At 33.4% G+C, this 20,484-nt stretch overlaps 1 protein-coding gene across 2 annotated transcripts; it reads right to left on the reverse strand.

The window, feature by feature from the left end:
• Positions 1-5,417: 5,417 nt before the first annotated feature.
• DNAlig1 (DNA ligase 1) lies at positions 5,418-9,975 on the reverse strand. 2 transcript variants are annotated; one of them, XM_040714036.2, is made up of 6 exons: positions 9,802-9,975; positions 9,637-9,735; positions 9,448-9,569; positions 7,836-8,715; positions 7,136-7,761; positions 5,418-6,137 (listed from the first exon to the last, which is right to left on the reverse strand). In XM_040714036.2, exons 1-6 carry the CDS (start codon positions 9,822-9,824, stop codon positions 5,530-5,532), a joined length of 2,358 nt encoding a protein of 785 aa, XP_040569970.1. In that variant the 5' UTR covers positions 9,825-9,975; the 3' UTR covers positions 5,418-5,529. The 2 variants fall into 2 exon arrangements, with proteins under 2 accessions (XP_040569970.1, XP_040569971.1); XM_040714037.1 differs by having other exon boundaries at positions 9,448-9,566; positions 9,802-9,960.
• Between the last annotated feature and the right edge of the window lie 10,509 nt (positions 9,976-20,484).

A 20,484-nucleotide genomic window follows, 5' to 3' on the forward strand; every position in this document is an offset into this window, starting at 1 on the left:
AAGGATAGGATTTGATTGTTAATATCAGCTGCCGTATTATCTTATTATACATTTGTAAATGAATTAATTTACACCAAAGATAGGCAAGAATTCTTCTTTTGGAGGTAGATATTAACACTCCTGTGACTGATTAAATAATGAACAAAAAAGAAGAAAGAGCACACGCAACAACCGTTTTTGCATTTTAATCGCTATAGTTAGTTTTTTTTCTTTACACAATTCCTATCTTTGCTTACAATACATTCCTTTAATACATGATCAACAACTTATAAATTATTATAGCATAAATACACCGACAGCAACTGACGTCATCTAGAGTCTAAAACAACCTCCTCAATCAAAATATCGTCGCTCTATATATCATCCTGTCCTAAGTTTTATAAATTCGTCCTAAGTGGACACAAAAGCCGTCCGATAGAACAATCTTTGATAAATAAGGCTATCATAAATCAGTTGCTGTATTGAGGTATTTTAAGGATACTGAAAGTTTTACTCAAATAATTTAAAAGATTAAAACTCAGTTATTTTACTCCTAATTAAGAAAAAAATTGCCGTATAGAAGGAACTTTAAACTTTGAGACGTTCTTTAAGTGCCAAGAATGGGGACTGAACGGCCTAAAACCACGTTTATTTTCATTGAAAGTGGAGGAGACCAGCTTAAAATCCCATAAACTTGAATATCGTGCTAAGTTGGCATAAATGACATCAACTAATATTAATAGAATAATTGTAAAATAAAAACGTCATTAAATGAAATAAGGAAGAACCTTTTAAAAAGGGGCTAGAAATATGTGAAAAAAGAACCACGTGGGTTTATAAACTCATCAAGCATCAAGTATAGCTTTATCGGTGGTAATACCTTCAGGGCTTCTTCAATTTTTCCAGGTTTTGGATGAAAAACAAAAGTCGGTCTTGAAGTGTTTATACACTTTTAATATTGACAAAACCAAAACAAATATTTTCATTAGGTCTCTATTAGTTACAGTAATTTTTGAAAATGGTTTTTAGGGGATATTAGGGATTTTTCTTCATTGCACCATGACTTAACAAAGAAAAATAGGAACCCTGCGCCTCGTACATTTTGTGAACAACAGAAATCACCATTTTGTCTTTGCAAAGATCTCTTTTACCTTGATTCTTGGTCTCGAGTTTGATGATCTTGAATTGAATAGTTAATAAAACAGAAAATATTTGAAAACACTCATCTTTATAAATTAATTTACTTCGATATGCAAAAATAAAATGTAATATTTTGAATAATTAATAAATCCCTTTTACCAAAAAATAAGACTGGGCATCAAAATATTATGGTTTAAAAAAACAAATATTAGAAAACCAGGATTCAGAATGATTCGATTAATTATCGTACAAAAAAACTTAAAAATTTACGATGTTGGATTTCTTCGGATTATTTAACATCTCTATTCTATTTAGACTCTGATTTTGATCTTGACATTTTTTAATCAAATAATAATTGTTTGTTAAGGGATTTTTGAATAGCTTAAGGGGTTTACATTACTTTATTTTTAAATAGAATTACAAACAAACAAATGTATACATAAAAATAACAAGAATATTTTTGGTCGTTTGGTATAAAATATAGGAAGTTTAACAGTACACTGACGATATGTGTTGCTTCGTTGTCGATTTTTATCCTCGATACTTGATCATTTGGAGTCACCGATTTAGGTATATCATTCCCTATTCGAAAAGTATATTCTTATGTGATTTATTATCAACCTGTTTATCTAATATACATATATGTATACGTTATGGGCACATGTTGCACATGCCCGGGCAATCTATAAAATTTTTAATAGAGTGGTCAATTTATTTTTATTTACATTGTCAGTTAAAATTATTTTGGAAAATTGGATTTTTAAACAACTCAGTGCGAGCAATTTGATAGTCGTGTGCGTTTTCAGTGAAATTTATACAGTATTTGGACAATGAAACTTAGAGGGTTCTGTTAAAGTATGTGAAACTTTTGTTGTGGTTAATGACCAATCTTGCAGCTTCTCCACAACCGAAAGGTTCAGTTGTTTTTAAATAATATAATATATGCCAAATACGTGAGCAATTTTAATGAGCGTGATAAAATGTGGGCATATCAGGATTACTACAGCAACAAGTAAAAATTTAAGTAAGAATCGTGGATGATATTTAATAATATTTGAACAACACAGTTGTATATTTTATTATTTTCTTCAAAACTTCAAAAACAAAAAACTTATTTCAAAATAATCTTAAACATAATATATAATAATTTCTAAAATCATCTTGGGTCAAGATGTATTTTTTTTATTTAAATATTTTTACATGTATCATAAAAATTATACAATATCAGAATAAACTGTTGCAACAGGGATTCCTAGTATGACATTTGCTACTACAGAGGTTGCCATTTTTTTGCAAATTCACATATTTGTTTGGTAACGGGTTGAGTTTGTGCAATTGCACTGCTTAAATCTTTCCCCATTTCCATCCGACAGAACAAGATTTTTTTAGAGGATCATCTTGCTTCAAAACTATGAAATACTATTTATCCTCTCCATCTCGTTCAATTTTCAAAACTTAGCTATCAATTTGTGTCTATCCTGTGACTTTGAAATACATACGATCGGCCATAGTATATAGGCCAGTGGCGCCGGAACTATAGGGGCCAAGTGGCATCCCATTTGTTTAGACTTAGTGGAACAGTTGTATAATCTAATTGTAAGGTTACGTGATGATGAAACCCGCATTATATAATGTGGTCGTCACTTGCAAATACGTTCCGGTACTGATGTTGATGTGCTAAAAATAAGGTTATTTAATTTTCCAAGCAATGATAGGTTGCATTGACTGAAAATTATATACTCCGAAATTCAATCGATTAAATAAGTAATGGCATTATTTTATCATTTTAATTGGTTTACAAAAATATCAAAAAAGGTAAAATAATACAACTCCCTGAATTAAAATATTATTTAATATATATATTTATGCATATAACGTTGTTATCTTTATTGTATAGCTAAACTTTCAATATCATAAGTTGGTAACCAACCTGCCAGATATTAGAGTTCTTATAATTTATTTCTCCTTATTTTGAAAACTGAAACGTATTACCGAACAATAATTTTTACAGGGACCTCTGTCAGCAGACATGTTGTACCGGGCCGTGCAAAATTATTTACCGATGATGTAAATATACTTTTTAAGAGGTTTGGTGGCAACCAATCTGATTGTTTCGTATTGTTACTGTTATAATAAACAAAAATCCTTCCTGTGAGAGCGTAACAACTTCCACACGTGAGACCATGTCCAATCAGGAAACAAAGAGGATCGAAATTGCAGCCCTCCTCCGAGCGGGAGTGCCTCATAACAACATTAAGGAACAGGTTGGGGCCTCGTTGAAGACAATTTACAACGTTTCCAAGCCCTTGGAGGCTGGGTGTGATCTCAAGCATTCCCCTGGGGCTGGCAGGAAGCCCACTGTCTCAACAAGGCAAGTAAAGGCAGTGTTCAAGAGGACTCCCAACAGGTCCATTGCCGACATGACCAGAAAGATGGGAACGTCAGGATCAACTGTTTCAAGGGCATTGAAAAGGGCTGGAGGAAAGTCCATGAGGCGTACTGAACGCCCTCTGCTAACTGAACGTCAGCGAGAAGTCAGACTTGAGCGTGCCAGAAAATCTTGAAAGATATCAAGAGCTCATCTGGACGCATCATCATTTTTTCAGATGAGAAAACTTTTACAGTCGATCCTGTTTTCAACAGGCAAAATGACCGTGTTGTGAGCTTTGGAGATGTGCAAGATAAGCACCGCTATGTGGCAACAACAAAGCACCCTGTTTCGGTGATGATGTTGGGTCTCGTGGCCTCCAACGGGAAGGCCATGAAGCCAAGGTCCTTCCGTGGATCAAATCCATAGTCGGCAACTCTCCTTGGGTTGTTCAACAAGATGGAGCACCCGCCCACGCTTCCAAGAAAGCTCAGGAGTGGCTCAAGGACAACATGAACTTTTGGCCCCAGGACTACTGGCCCCCTCAGAGCCCACTAGACTTCTCTATCTATGCGCACGTGGAGACCAAGGCCTGCAAAAAACGACACAAGAACATAAATGCCTTAAGGCTGTTGTCAACAAGGCCTGGGCCTCCATGGACGCCGATTACATCCAGCAAGTGTGTGGCAGCTTCAAACGTCGCCTGACCAGTGTCATTGAGTCAAATGGTGGCTACATTGATTAAATTTGATCACAAACTATTTTATTATTCTATAAATGTATGAATAATTGTTTCTCAAGTCATTCGAAATGTCATTATTGTCCGCGATATGTTCTGAAAAAAAATTCGGTAAATAATTCTGCACGGCCCGGTATATCAAAGTTGACAACTTATAATACTTTTCTTTTTAACTTACACTGACGAGGATTTTGACAATTTTCACATCCCTAGCAATACCTCAATTTAATATTATTCTTGAATTTGTAAAAATCGATATCACTGTTTGACCTGTTCTTGCTCGGTCTTTAGCAATATGTTTTACACTAATTCTTCCGAGCCATTCTTTCAAAATAATATAAGATAATATCTTATTAGTTATGTAAAAACAAGCGATAGGCTTATAATTTATAAGCCTAAGAACAAAATTTTAATTAAAGAATGGGCGAGTGAGTTTGTCATAAACCATCATGTATTACAAACCTCATCCTTAGATTTATGTAATTATTGGATCTAAATCAATAAAACAAAATATCTATTTTCAAACATATGTTGAGTATGAACTCACAAGATAAATTAAGATTTCTTATCATCTTCTTTCTTTTCGTTGTTACATGTTGTTTTTACACAATACATTTTACTAAGTAAACCCTGGTACTAATACTAATACTGGTATCTTACTTTATCGCTGTTATATTGAAGGAATTTTTTAATATTATGTTTTGTAATGTAAATGTTTTAAGGGAGTAGAAAGCTTAGTAAAGAGTCATATCCACAATGTTAATTAAAAAAATATATTTGAATTTGTAATTTTCGAACCTAATCCACTGGGTCAAAAATAGAGTATAAATTGAATATTAATTCCATGCTGAGCCACTCCCAACAGTTAAATAAATTACCACAGAAAAAAAAAACCATTAAGAACTTACAGTTGTTTTGTCGTTAATTTAAAAACCCACCATCATAGAAAGGATCAGGAAACGAAATAACCTATCTCAAAATAGAGTGTTTTCCCTAGTAACAACTCAATTTCAATCAGACATTTTTTTTAAATGACAGTCAATTATAAAATATCAAGTTCCCTTTAATCCGGAGGCAACAACCATTATTTATTACTCTGACCCAAACCGTTGTAATGGATAAGAACCTGCCTAAAATGAAAAATTGTCGCTCCATTTGAAAGTAAACATGATTGAATTAAAACAAAATACATTATGTATTTAGAATAGTTTATTAAAATGGTTTTAACGATACTGCGATCAATTTATACTACAAGCAACAGGTACATCAGAAAAATAAAATGAAAATATGTTTAGAACATAATTTATATATCAAAGTCGTCTTCCTTATCAGATTTCTTACTCTGATTCTTAACTTGCTCTTGACTATTGTAGAGATCGGCAATTTGTTGAGAAGACGTTGCATCCTCAGGATTTTTGTCATCCCTAATGCGAATAAATCGAGGAAACCTCAAAGAAATTCCCTTCTGGGGATCCACAATTCCATTGGCTGCTCGATGCGTAGGTGATATGCTGAGATCTGCAGCTTTTATCTCCCAAACCTGAACCGGTTCAAACCAATGATCAGGCTTAAGACTAGAGTCAAAAGCGTAATAAGATTTGGGCTCGGGAATTTTATGGTCTTTGAAAAAGTTAAAATGTGTGACAAGCGATTCGTCTGTAAATCCAGTCCCAATCTTGCATATTGATTGATATTCTTCATTTTCTGGGTCGTAACAGGCCAAAAGAAATCCACCGTAACTTCCAGTTCGTTTTCCCTTTCCAAGATAACCACCAAGAACGACCACGTCAATTGTATCACCTACACCATCCAAGTAATCTTTTTTTAGTTTTAACCAATTATGAGATCTTTTAGCGATTTCGTAGGTTGCTTTAACATCCAAAGATTTAACCATTAGACCTTCACAATTCTCTATAGGAATATAAAAGCTATGAATACAACTGTTCACAGATATTAATTATTCTGAGATTAAAGATCTCATTTCTTAAGACTGGTGAGTCAAAGTTGAAAGACTGTCGATAAAATTAACTATTAATAATGTGTTAATAAAAATATGTTGTTAATTGCATACACAATAAAACGACAATATGCAATATATTGAAATGTAGAATACATATCGATCAGTAATATATTATAAATATGTACCAAAGGACAGAAAAAAAGTTTCTGAACAATTCAGAAGATGTATTGACAATACAGTCAACCCGGTATTAGGAAGTTAGGAAAGGGAAGCTTAAAGGTGAGCTCTTAAACCAGATTTCCTATTTTGCAACAATTTTAAATTAGATATCAAATCTTATAAATATCTTATTGCAGACATGAATATATAATAGATGACTGCTCTACAGGGGTTGACTGTATTTATAGAACCATTGACGACAGCATATCCATAAAGCACCAAATTATTAATTGAAGAATAAAAACCCGTCGCCATCCGGGCGAGTGTTAAATTTAGTCCGTGATCAAATTGACTTACTGACTAAGCAACACTGCCCGAAGAGAAACGAGTAGGTGAAAAATGAAGATAAAATGTTAGTTGAGAGTCTACAAATCAGGTAACTCAGGCTGTGATACGACGATAAAAATGCACATCATCAGCTCAAGTCCCCCGAATTGAGTGACTTAAATTGAGAAATGTTCTTGCGAATGTAGTTCCTTGATGAGTTGTCCATAAGAGAGAGAAGCTGAATACTCTGGTGCTATGAGAGGGGAAAATGGTTAAACGACATAATTTAAGAAAAGATAAAAATTATTTGTGAGCAATTCAGGACAAATACTATGAGAGCCACACACACACCACCAGCAAGGTAATCAGCTCAACTCTAAAAGGCATTCTGAAAATGGTTAGTTCTTCAGTCTTCTCCACAATGTAATGCATTAGTATAGTCAAAAATTTAAATCTATATTACCTTTTACAGAATCCTCAAGGAGTTCTTGTATCTCCTCAATTGAGTCTGGATCAGCAGACTTAGCAAACCAGAACTCTTCATCTATTTCAACGAAATTTTCTTGTAGTAACCTACGCCTTTCTCTGAAAGATTCTTTAACTAAAGGCTTCCCGTTTAAATAAAGAAGATCGAACGCAAAGAGAGCCACTTGAACCTTAATCTCACTGGAGTCTGCATCTTTTCTTTTTCTGGTAGAGAGAACTTGAAAGGGTTGTATCATCTTTTTATCTCTATTCCATGCAACCGCCTCAGAATCAAGAACACAGGAAGTGACTCCATCCTTAATACATTTGGAAAAGCGATTTATGATGTCTGGATATTTTGAAGTGTTATCTTCTTGATTGCGCGAATAAATAGTTATTTTTCCATCATCATGAAGATGAATCTGTGCTCTTTCCCCATCATATTTCCATTCACAAGTAAATTTAGCGTCCTCAAATCGAGATAGAACCTCTGAAACACCTTTAGTCGGATGTGCCAACATAGGTTTCAATGGAATACCAGGAGTGAGCTTGCAATGTTTGTGCAATTCCATGGGACCATCACTCAAAAGTACAGGAATAAGTTTATCATAGCAAGGACACTCACTAAAGAAAAACAAATAATTAGTATTTCTTTCAAAAGAAAAAAAAGAAACTCATTAACAAAAGCTAACACTTACCAGTAAGCAGTTTTAACCGCAAGGGATATAGGTTCCAATGCTTCTTTGAATTTATCGGATGTAGGATCTGAAAAAGCTTGCATCACTTCAGGGGGGTAATCTTGTCCAGGTGGAGTCATCAAGCAAGCATGTGCAATAGCTTGGAGAACAGATTGTTCAGCAAGTCCGATCCTCAACTTTCCTGCAAGTGATCGAATAAGAAATCTTGCTTCAGATTCGCGACATGCGACCAATTGCCCTTGAATAATGGACACTTTTTTACTCATAGACGAGTGTCCCGACATCATAGCAACTTCCTTCAGTTTATTAAAAACACTATTTATTGTAAGAGGTTGTGGTTTGAACATGGTTCGTTGAGTTCCACGTGAGGATTCAGCAACTAAACCGAGATCACCTCTGCGTTCCACTTCTGCTTTTATTTTATCCGTGGCTCTCCCTGTGGTCTGTGCAATAGCTTTTATCAAGAGTCCGTCTCCAACACCCAGTTCGACTCCTTCATAAGCAGGAGCCAGACGATTTAAGCACAAATATATGGACATAAGTAGATCGTCAGGACTCAACACCAATAGTGACCTCAAATAATTAGCCAAAATTTCAATTGTTTTCAGTCTCCCTGACGTCGCCTCAATCGCTTCAAACGTTTTAGAGAGGGCCATATATGGAGTTTTCTCTCCACGTAACCAGGGAGCATCCTTAATGGGATGATAGGAATTCTTTTTCAATGCTTCAATATAACCGTCAAAATTGGTAGCTTGTGTAAGGTCTTCAGGGGGCGAGGATTTTGTAGTGGGACTTGCTGTTAGAGGAACTTCTTTTTTTGCTCTCTTTTTAGGCAATGGCGACTTCTTGGTCTTCTTCATTAGTTTTTTATCATCTTGAACTATTTTGGGGGGAAAATAAATTGAACTTTTAGCATACTCAATATTCGAAGAATACTTGAATAATTAAATTACTTCAAAAAGTAAGTATTGGCGCAGGACAAATCATCTAATTTTGCTGTTAGTTCTAAATGGTATTAGTACACACTGGCAAGGTCTCCAAGATATGATCATAAGTGATTCATTGTAACTTATTTTGGGAGATGGGAAGTAGGAGCCTCTTTCTTTTAATTTATTTATCATATGATGAAAAATACATGCTCTTGAGAGGGATATGAAAATTGCCTCAATCCTTGTTAGTGTAAATCAAAAAATTGATAATCCATAGATATAACTCATGTTGGAAAACATGGCTATAAACATGAGGGGATCAAAGGAGCAGCAAACACAAAGCTATCCCCTCTGTAAACAAAAACGTTAGGACAGGTAAGGTTTAAGGGGGGAAAAAGAAGAAATTTCCGAGAAAAAACTAAAAATATTAATTTTTCTTGGGGGGAAACAAGCCCCCAGAGTCTCGGGGTAACAGCAAAAAAAAAAAATATATATATATAAATATAAAAGGAAGCGTTAAAACAAGAGCTGTAGTTAAGAAGAAGAAAAACGAGCTCGCGCTTGAAGGGTCTGCATGTTATCCCAGGTGGGGACGCCCTGGAGTAAAATAAATAAAAATGGCGCCAATACTCTTATTCACTACTTAACAAGAAAATAAAAAAATAAAAAGAAGAGAAATCCACCTTCTTCATTTTCTTTCTTGACGACTGGATCCCCCTCACTCTCGGACGAAGAGCTCAGAATACGAATCTTTTTCCCAGGAGGCTTCTTTATAGGTGAATCCCCAATATCTGCCAATATCCTACTAACGCGACGAAAAAGCACATAAGCACTCAGCCTCATTTCATTTAAGATCTTCCAGGACTGTTTACCTCTTACGGTCTGAGGAATCTTCTTCTTCGTCGATGTCGCTCCGTTCTTTTTTTACGATCAGAGTTCGATCCCTGGGGGACTTGCTCCCAAAAAACGCTCTGCATAGCAACAAAAACAAACATGAATAAAAAAACTGATGTACAATGCAAAAATAAATTACTTACGTTATCGACGCCTGCTTGGACATAATTATTCTTCTTCCTCTTGCTCCTTAGGAGAAACGAGCTTTTGAGTGTAGGGCGAGGGAAGAGGAAATGAGGGACACAAAGAACAAACTAATTCTAAAATAGAAAGAAAACAACAACACGAAGGATTCTTTCTTTTATAACTCCGCCCGCCAACCGCGCGCCCGTTGAACTAAACACACACAAGCTCCTAGTAAATAATAATAGGGAACACCCCCTTCTACAAAACAGCCAGTGTATGCCTTCTTAGCCGCTCTGCTAACAATAATAAAAAATGGTTGTAGCATCGTTAGGGATGTATACATGTTCAATATATTGTTTGAAACCTTTAAGTTTGTGCATTTTTGGCGGGATTTTAGGTGTATTTATATGTACATTATTTAAAGGAAGTGTATTGTAGTCTGTAGGTTGCTTAAGTGCCTAAGTGCAATTTGAAGGGAGGGTATAATGAGGATAGGGAATGCACTCTTAAGTTATACTCATAAAAAGAGGAAGGATATATCTGAAAAAAGTATTGGAATCGTGTACTGCATACTATTCTAACCTACTTAAGTCACCATCCTTAGATATCCAGTTATTTTATTGAAAGTAGGGTGGAGGTTAGAAATGGTGCTCCTTCAGGTAAAGAGCATTTCTTTTTATTACCCATTTCTAGGACATACATAATATGTAGTCTTATGCATCTGAATATTACGAAAAGAAGCAATAGTTACACAATAGAATTCTGTCCCTGTAGCTCAGGAACCGTAAAGAGGAATAACGAAAAAGGGAATTGAAAAACCTAACAAAATGCTTCTTTCTATAGTAGAACTTTTCATTCTTTTAGAAAAATACATGATACATATAATATAATATGTCTACTGGAAAAATATACATAATACTCGTATAATGAAAAGATGCGTTGCTGAACAGGAACGTAAAATCGATAATTTCACTGTACAATATGTGTATTTATACTACGTAAACCACACAATATAAACGAAAAAGGGATACTATCGTCTATCACAAAGAGAAGGCTCAGTACATACTATTGGAAACACCTTTTATATATATTGCAGTGGTTCTTAAACCGAACTTCTCAGGGACCCTGCAGTGCATCCTCAAGGACTTCCCAAAAAATCTTTTATAATGGTTTTGTAAAATTTATAAATGACCGATATTTAAGCTCATATTAAAAATCGACTTATAATCAAAATAAAATACAAAAAACAATGAGAGAACAACGACCTAATATAATAATAATAATAATTTCTTCAAAAAATTCAATAATCAAACGTAGTTGCTCCTTTATTCTTAAATCCGATCTTAAATTGATGGAATTATAAATATAAATCCTATTTTGGAAATCATTATACACATCGTCACCCTAGCATAAACAATACATTAGGTTGAATATATTTCATATGTTGCAGGATATTTAAAAATGCCATAGCCCCTGTTTAACGTCCCACACAGATGTACTGTGCTAGTATCGCGAAAAAACTCAATGTGATTTTAAACGATAATTATGACTAAAAACATTATGGAACTTGGAAAAATCCTAGCTTAAAAATGACTTTATACCACAAGAAAATGATGTCAGCGAGTAATTGGACCTTTTCGATAGAAATTTGACTTCCTGTTAGTCTTTTAAATTTGAGATCATGTCAAGTTTTGATTGGATAGAAGGTGCCCTAGTGGCTATTTTTGTACATCAGAAAGTCCTTATAGTAGGATAGGGGACCACATTTTGATTTAAAAAAAGAGTACACATGGCCCGATCATTTTTAAGTTTGTAAAATTAAAGAATAACATATTATACATCTTGATTCATATATGATATCATAGTTTTTGTAGCGCTCTGCTAGCTAAAGGGTTCCATTGGGCCTAATTTTTTATTAGAAAATTGACAACGTCCTCTCTGAGTGGACCAGAGCAGGAAACTCTCAAATTAATAATTCATTTCACCGGAGCACCAAATATACCGAAAACAGAATAGAAAAACAAATTAAAAGAGAGAAACCTTCCAGAATGAGGGGAACACGAATCCTCAAAATCATATGATATGATCCCTGCTTCCAGGTTCCAACTCTGTCTCAGGAAATAATGTAATCAAACTGATGCGCTGAAATCAAGATAGTATTAACTCAATGGATTTATCTAATATTTGATTCACGGTTAATTTATCTCTCCGGATTCTAACCCTAGCCAAGGATCTTATGAAGGAATATCTAGCTCTGAGTATGAGGTGCTCCAACTCATCATCGACTTAACCAATAAAAACCAAGGCATTTCATTTATTTATAAAAAGTAGCTCCGGAAATAATCTAAAAAGAGGACATAGCCTAGCAGAAGATAACATTTGGTCACCTTCTGAATTGATTAGAAGGTTGGTAATCACGGTCTTATATGAAAGACTCTGGACTTGACTTGGACTCGATACCTAATCCTCACGACTCGACTTGGACTCGAAAGCTAGAATACAGTGAACTCAAGAAAAATCTCAACACTATGGACCCTATATCATAATTATGAACTTAAGATGAACTCAAAAGATATCCGAGGACTCCATGAAAATAATCAAGAACTTGAAATTGTGAGCAAAGACTTGAGACTCGACTTGGACTTGCAGTATATGGGTTCTTTCCAAACTCTGCATTTTACTAATAAATATGTTGTAGCCACAAATTTCTTAAAACTTTCATAAAAATTAGACAAAAATCTTACGTTGTTATTCGTTAGAGAGATGATACAGATCATTAAATACATATGTGGTGCCTCAACATAAAAACAATCTTGAATCAAAATCAAGAAAGAATCCCAATATATTTTTTACTTCATAATATAAAAACCAATATTTCCTAAAAATATTTGAGTCAATTATAGCATTTATATTTAAATTTGTGGGATGAGTTAAGATACACTATAATTTTAACTATAGTTTAGAACTTTAATTTATCTATGAGACTTATATTGGCCTTGATATGACCTTTGAAATGAAATCATTCTACCTTGCTTTGGGGTTGACAGTTCATTTATAATAAATTGTAAAAATAGAAAACTTGTCTTCGAACGATCATATATCTAATTTACTTATAACTGAAACAGGAAGAAGCTCTTTTTGAATCCTTCATAAATACAATATATGAAAAGGAATTCATGAGTAAGTGAGTGACAAAGGTTTTCCTTATCAAATGGATTAAAATTTGGGGATATTATTTTATGTTAAATATATTTTCTGATGCATTTATTTTTCAAGGACACGAATGTTACTTAGGGGCTGCATCGAATGTTATATAACTTTTACCTTTACAAAATAAAATGAGCCTACTCTTAGTGTAGTAATTGTGAACTTATTAACTCTATTAGCTAGGTAATAATGCAACCAACAGATGCTCTAAGTTTTTGTTTAAAAAAAAAACTTTCCCACACAAAAAGATTGAAAGTGTTTCTTTAATAGAAGTTCAATACAAAAAAAAAAAAAAAGACATCCGGCTGTAAAAAGACTTTAGTCAAATAACACAATTATCTGTTGTTGTTTTTTTAGAAAATAGTCGTAAAAGGTTTTCATATTTGAAGAATTGAAATAATGTATTCGTTTTTATTATAGATGAAAAACATAAAAGTTCCAGGTACATATTGACGGAGGTAAGGACTCAAGATTTGCAGTTCGATTTGGACTCTAATCAGGCTCTGTCCACCGTTTTTGAAAGTTGTGAGACCAATAACTAGTGATGAAAATTGTGTGTATTTTGGATATGTGAAAAAAGAAAGTAAAAATCAACTTGGTAACCGGACAATTTAATGAAGGAGAGCAGCTTAGCTGTCATGGCGTTTCATTAGATACAAGCAGCTTTGACCTGGGGGGAGGGAATCAACAAAGGACATAGGGAAGAATTACTCCAATGTCGATCCCCAATTCTACTCGAAGTCCAACGAAAACTTAGAATCATAACTCTACACCAAATCCTCAAGATTACTTTCCGTCTTTTATGAGCACACACAGTTGTTGAAACAGGTGTTGAATATAATTGAAAACAGAAGAAAAGGATGTTCACTACTCAGGAGTTAAATAATAATGACAACAGTAAGGGAAAAGATAATTCATTCTTCAGATTACCAATTCCAAATAAAACGGGGGAACTAAAAAATACACCAGTTTTTCATCACTACGAATAACTCAGGGTTAATAGAAACACATTTCTTCTAGTAGTTCTATTAACCTTGGAATAACTATAATTTTAAGAAAATATTTTTTTTTCCAACTATAGACTGGGTGACCGATCAACTATTTTTATTTGCACAGACATATCCTCTCTTACATCGTGTTCAGATTGCCCAAAGATTTTTATATAATTGCATGAAATTGTCTGTTTTTATGGGTATATTCAATTTTTGGGATGATGAAAGAGAACATAAACGTGCAAAGTCAATTTACAAATAAAGATTGATAATTTTTCTAAATAGATTATAAACAAGAATCAAAATTTAACCTTATATTTAATTAATTTCAAAATATTTATCCTCTCTCCTCTAAAACCGTCACTAATAGGCCCACATTTTCTTTTTGTAGAAATCCAAATATAGATAACCCAGCTATATGATAATTGTAAATTCCCAAATGTGTTTGTGAAAAAGCCTATACATAACTGAAATATTGGACTGTAAATAAGTATATATTTATTCCGGGCATATTTAGTTAAATTTTTCCCCCTTAGAAAATTATTATCTGCTACGCTTATGTTCAACACTAATATCTATAGAACATAGGTATTAGTGTTGAGACTCGGTCTGAGACTGTTTTTTTTCTGGTTTTGAGCAATATTTCAAAACTTAATTGTTTTCAAATCGTGGGCAATTTTTTTTCGATCTTACTCAATGGATCGATTTTCTCCCCAATCCAGTTATACGAGTTAATACAACTATGAAATACTTAAAATTCATATGACGCTATTGTATCGATGTTCACAGTTTGAAATACATACAAAACATCATCAACAATTGCAATAATAAGAATTGTATGCACTGCAAAAAACTATGAGAATAATTACTAAGATTATAATTAATTAATATTGTGGGCCTTGAGCAAAAGTTTTACAAGTGAAATTTTGGAATTATTTTTTTATAATATATGAAAGATTGACTATATATACTAATATATTGGTTTTGGAAATTAGGCAAGAAATAAACGTATGAATGTTTATCCCCAAGTGTTGAAAGTCCACCAGTCCCCATCCTTGGATAAAGACGCCTTATAAGCGATTATAATAAAATTAGTGGTCATGGTGCCTGTAATATTTACAACCCCCTTTGAGCCATGCCCATATAGATGAAATACAGAGAGTGGTGATATTGAAAAATAGCAAGGGAAATTCTTTGATGTCACGACAGCAAACTAGAGTAAAAAGATAGTTGACCAAAACAATCCAAAACATAGTATTTCCGCTATAAGCTCCAACAATTTTAGCAAATTAAAGGGATGATTTGCATCTCAGAGGTAATTACACTAAATCAAGCCACACGCTTATAATATTTAAATAAGATATATAAATATATAAGATATCTTAGACCGTACTCTAATGACAAAAATGGAAATTTGCAATATATCTTTTATTTTGAATTTAATTCATCTATACAGGAAAATAACCTTGAATTGTCCGAATTGTGCAAATGGCTCAGAAAATAATAAAAAGAAATATACTTTTAAAAATTGTCCATTCGTGATTTTGTACGTTCCACATTTTGTCCTTTTGACGTTTTGTTCTTTTGGCGTTTTGTATTTCGGTGTTACGTTTGAGCACCGAATATGATACTACAAGCAGTGATGAAAATCCTGTATAATGGGCATGTTAAAAAAGAAACCAAAAATCAACATAGAAACCTTGACATTTTTTGGAATGTTTTGTAGGAGATTAGCTAAAATCAGCTGTGACAAGGGGGAAGGAAATAAACAAGGACATTGGTAAGAATTACTCCTATATCGATCCCAATTCCACTCTGAGTAAAGACTTACATTGTAACTCTGCACCAAATGCCCAGGGGTACGCTCCGTCTTTTATTACCACACAAAAATGTTCAATCAAGTTTTAAACGTAAAATTAATTCTATAGTTGGGATGTTTTGGCTAACTGCGAATTTTCGATCTTTTTCCCTGTTGGTTCTCAGAGGAAAGGTTGTGTGATGCAATAAAGGTAACGACGTGCTCCCACTCTCCTTCCATCTCCCCTTTCCATATTCATTGGTGGGGTATATAATAATAACCCACAAAATATTTCTTTGAAACCTCAATAATTGATTCACAAATTTGCTAATAACTAAGAAAATAATATTTCCGTCATGAGAGGATGAACATACTCCCAGGAAAGGAACAGAGGTTTAAAAATGAAAAAAATATAGTGTTTCAATAAAAACTACTTTAAAACCAAGATATTATACAAGGAAAACAATAGATATTTAATAGAAAAATCAAAACAATAATAATTCAATCATAATAATATACAGGATTTTCATCACTGCTTATAGTATCATAAGGGCATAATTTAAAGGGGGATTCGAAGTTTTGTTAAGTTTGGAGAAGAATATAAAGGAGGATCCTACTAAGTCGATGAATTACGACTTCTATGTGTCTCTGGCTCCTATGACCATCAGGAAGTCTATAAAGCACAACTTAGGATATATTTGTTTCTCAAGGACCCTACACCACCTTCTGACAGAGGGCAGGAAAGCCAGGAGGCTCGAAAAGTACAAGAAAATCCTCACATCCTGGATAATGGTATATTGGTCAATTGTGAAAATTTTCTCAGACAAGAAGATTTTTACCGTTGATCAATTCCATAACCACCGGAACAACCGCTGGCTTGTGAAAACAAAAGAAGAGGTCTAGGGGATTTACTGTACCAACTATTCGGGCCAAATGCTCAGTGCTTCATTGCATTTTTCATGGGTACACTCACATCATGGTCATTGGTTCCCAAGTCAGGGCTGTACGGCGGATGACCCATCAATTCGACGTTTTGGCCGGTCAAAAAGGTGCTGGTTTGAGCCGATGTGTGAGAGCTCGTATTTTCATGGTGAACAATTATTCGTCTTCTCTTATTCGCTTTTTGAATTTTTCCGAAGACTTCAGGCACACAAATTGTGATTTAACACACAAAATTGAACTTCCTACGATGTTCAAGTGGAACAGTTGCCACATTACCAGTTTTGCCTCAGAAACAAGCGACCATTTGCTTCGAAGTGCTTCTTCCACGAACAACTTTCGTTGGATTTGGCTCGTCTTCGAAGACCCACACGGTCGATTGTTGTTTTGTTTCGGACTCATACGCATAGGTCCATGATTCGTTCTGTGACAATCTTATAAACGTCTTTTGAAGCACCGCAAGCGTATTTCTTCAACATGTCTTTACACCAATCGACACGAGCGATTGTCAAATTTTGCAGGATCCAACAATAACAAACCTTTTTGACGGCCAGGTGTACATGCAATATCGAATGTATGCTGGTGGAAGAAATGCCCAAGGATGCCTCTATCTCACAGTATGTTACATGAAGATCTTGCATTATAACTTCACGCACGGCTTCAATGTTCTCTGGCACAAGGGACATTTTTGGACGACCTTCACGGAATTCGTCTTTGAGCGAGCGTCAACCACGATTGAATTCGTTAAACCAGTTTTTCACAGGGCTATAGGATGGTGCTTCATCGCCATATAAAGATTTAAGTTCATCAATGCACTCTTGTCGTGATAATTCACGTCAAAAGTTGTGAAAAATGATCACACGAATATGTTCACGACTTAATTCCATTTTTTTGCCAAATTAATTTTTTCTAGTCACAATCAAATACACAAGAGAAGAGTACGTCAAAACATTCTGAGTATGATTATGGTACTAAAATGTCAAATTACACCTTGCAACACTTAGTATAGCCTAGGTCAGAAATATATATATAAAGCAGCCTCCGTAGGAGTACTCTCGTATTTTTTTTTAGGACATATATATTGTACGTGGTACGATGTATGTAGTTCATGTACGTTGGTATGGATGGCATGGCACAGCAAAATATATTTTTAAACGTACATATATATTTTATGATTTTGCGGAAAATAAACTAATTGCCTTATTCGTTTACATACTATTTAATAAGGATTTTGCAAATAATGTGTATTTTTGCAATAAAAAACTAAATAGAGACTTTTATAGTTGTAGAGAAGGCTGAATTTTTAATTAAAACAAAATGAACAATCTCCTTCACATTCCATCTACAAAATCTTTGGTGGTAAAAAGGTTAGAAAATATATTCTTTAGTTGTATGTATATTCTAATGATATTATAACTTGCAACTATTTTTGCACAAAAAACCATTTAAATAATTACAAAATTAAAGATCAATAGTTGTGCCACATATTAATCATGATTGTCTTATAATATGTGAAGGAAGATACCCCTCCTCTATATTAATAAAGCAAAGTTTGTTTTGTCTACTCAGGCCTCATTTTTGAATGTACGCTTGATTTTATTTTAGAACTGCATGACGATAACTGCTTGATGTTTGTAAATATGGCATAAATTATCAATAAAATGTTCCGGAATTATTAAAAACATTATTATTGTAATGTTGGAGTCTAAAATTCCATGAATAAAATTCATAGTTTTTTGACATTTCTTCTTAGAAATTGAAAATTGACACTTGATGAAAAAAAAAAGAGAGAAAAAATTAAATAAGTTGAAAAATATTCAGAAAATGTTAAGTTAAACATCAATTTTTTATGTGTCGTATTTGTATGAAAACAAATTTCCAGACAAATTTCGACAAATGTATTTCAACGACCCATATTTAATTAGAAATCCATTAAAATCGGACAGGTTAAAAAAAGGGACCCATGCATAATTTCTGCCTCCTAGTTCTGACGGTGTGGGCACCCATAAAGGACACACATAGACTGACACAAACTCTATTTTATATATATACATATAACACATGGGCTGGATAGTCCTGTGATTTACACATAGTTGACACTATTTTTTTTTAATTTACATCATTTTCATTTAGTACGAACTTTCAAATGACGCTGTCAAAATTGGATGATAATCTGGGCTTTAATTGTTGAGTAACGCGCTTCCTTTATTAAGCCTAAGACTTTTCACCCCATGTCTTATTTATCTGATATAGTCTCTCACTCTAAGTATCTTAGTCTGAACCAAACAAATATTTTTTTTTTTTTGAGAGATTATAAAGACGAGACTAAATATGCAGGATACAGGACGAAATTGTCATAAAAAAAAATATGACAAAAACAACGAAAAGTATGTTGAGCATACCTACAACATCTAAAGTAGGGTGCCCAACAATGCTCTTATGCCCAGACATGCCCTGTTTTATAACCTTTTGGAGGTATCCAGACAGTTTTTATAAATTCATAAAATTTTCGTTTTCCTCTGTGATAAAAACTTGAAAATTGACCAAAAATTGAAGGATAATTCAAAATAAAGAAAGACCCAAAAATAGTTGCAAAAATGTACTATCATTAAATTGGTTAATTCCAAAACAATTTCCCATTCCTACCCTTAAAACCAACACTAGGTACATGTCCCCTTTCTTGAGTATTTAGACCTATGGTCTCCCTAATGGAAAGTCTATTCTAAAAAATATAACCTTTAAAATTTTAACTTTTATTAATACTTGCAAAATTGTTCACAACTCAATGATCGAATGTAATTATTCCTTTTCCCCCTTATACTCATAAAACAATAAAAATGAAATATTGGAGAGTCGCTTGTCGAATTATTGACTAAATTGAAGCTGAACTTTACGGATAATTAAAGATTTATTTTCGAAGGAATTTATTGCTTACTCATAAAGAGAACAAGATTTATGGTAGAGATAATTTTTATTGCAGTTTAAGGCTTAATATGTTTCTTAAATCCATATTATATTATTAATATCACTTTAATCTGTCTCCCTTAAAGGATCAAATTTGGAATGGATAATTCATTGGTTTAGTTAAACCAATTCAAAATTGCAGTCATAGTAATTGCAATTTCATTTAGTCAGGGTCGGCTACAACTACGTTCGCATTAGGCTCCACAAACTTAATAGGGTTTGTTCTTGATAAATTATAAATTTATTTACCAAAAAAGGTTATTTGAGAAAGGATAATACATATTTTATTATTAACTTTTTCTTTTGGAGAGGGGGGTTAGGGTCAAATAAGGGGCATTAAAAATTGTTTTTGGATATCAATGAGACTAGATAATGGGTTAAATTATAAATCAAAAAATGACTGGCGTCTCAAAAACAACGATACGCATAACATTTTCTATGTTTATTCAAAATCAAAAAAGTTATGGGCAAAAAACGAATCAATGAAAATTGAACTTTTGTTTTTTTCAGGTGCAAAAAATGGAATTTGAATGGGATATTGGATTCGTAGAAATATGAATGGAGATTCGTTTACATATACATTTAATGCATAAAAATAGGTTTTTGACTGAAATATCTGACATTTTCTTATTAATTTTCAATTTTTTGTTCTTTTATATTAATCAATTTTTAAGAAGAAATACCACAAAAAGGTTCATTTGGACATTAAATTTTAGACTCTAACATTACAAAACAAGAGTATTTACAATTCTAGGCACATTTTAGTACATATTTTTTGCAATATCTGCAAAAACAAATCA

This window comes from Lepeophtheirus salmonis, chromosome 6 (genome assembly GCF_016086655.4).
Source record: "Lepeophtheirus salmonis chromosome 6, UVic_Lsal_1.4, whole genome shotgun sequence".
Taxonomy (NCBI): Eukaryota; Metazoa; Arthropoda; class Copepoda; order Siphonostomatoida; family Caligidae; genus Lepeophtheirus; species Lepeophtheirus salmonis.

Bases quoted from the DNA above. Each gene is read 5' to 3' on its own strand.
- DNAlig1 (XM_040714036.2), bottom strand. From the start codon at position 9,824: ATGTCCAAGCAGGCGTCGATAAC. The intron at 8,716-9,447 runs GTGGATTTCTCT...CCCCCAAAATAG, and splicing joins CAAGAAAGAAAATGAAGAAG to TTCAAGATGATAAAAAACTA. The intron at 6,138-7,135 runs GTAATATAGATT...ATATTCCTATAG, and splicing joins CCTTGAGGATTCTGTAAAAG to AGAATTGTGAAGGTCTAATG.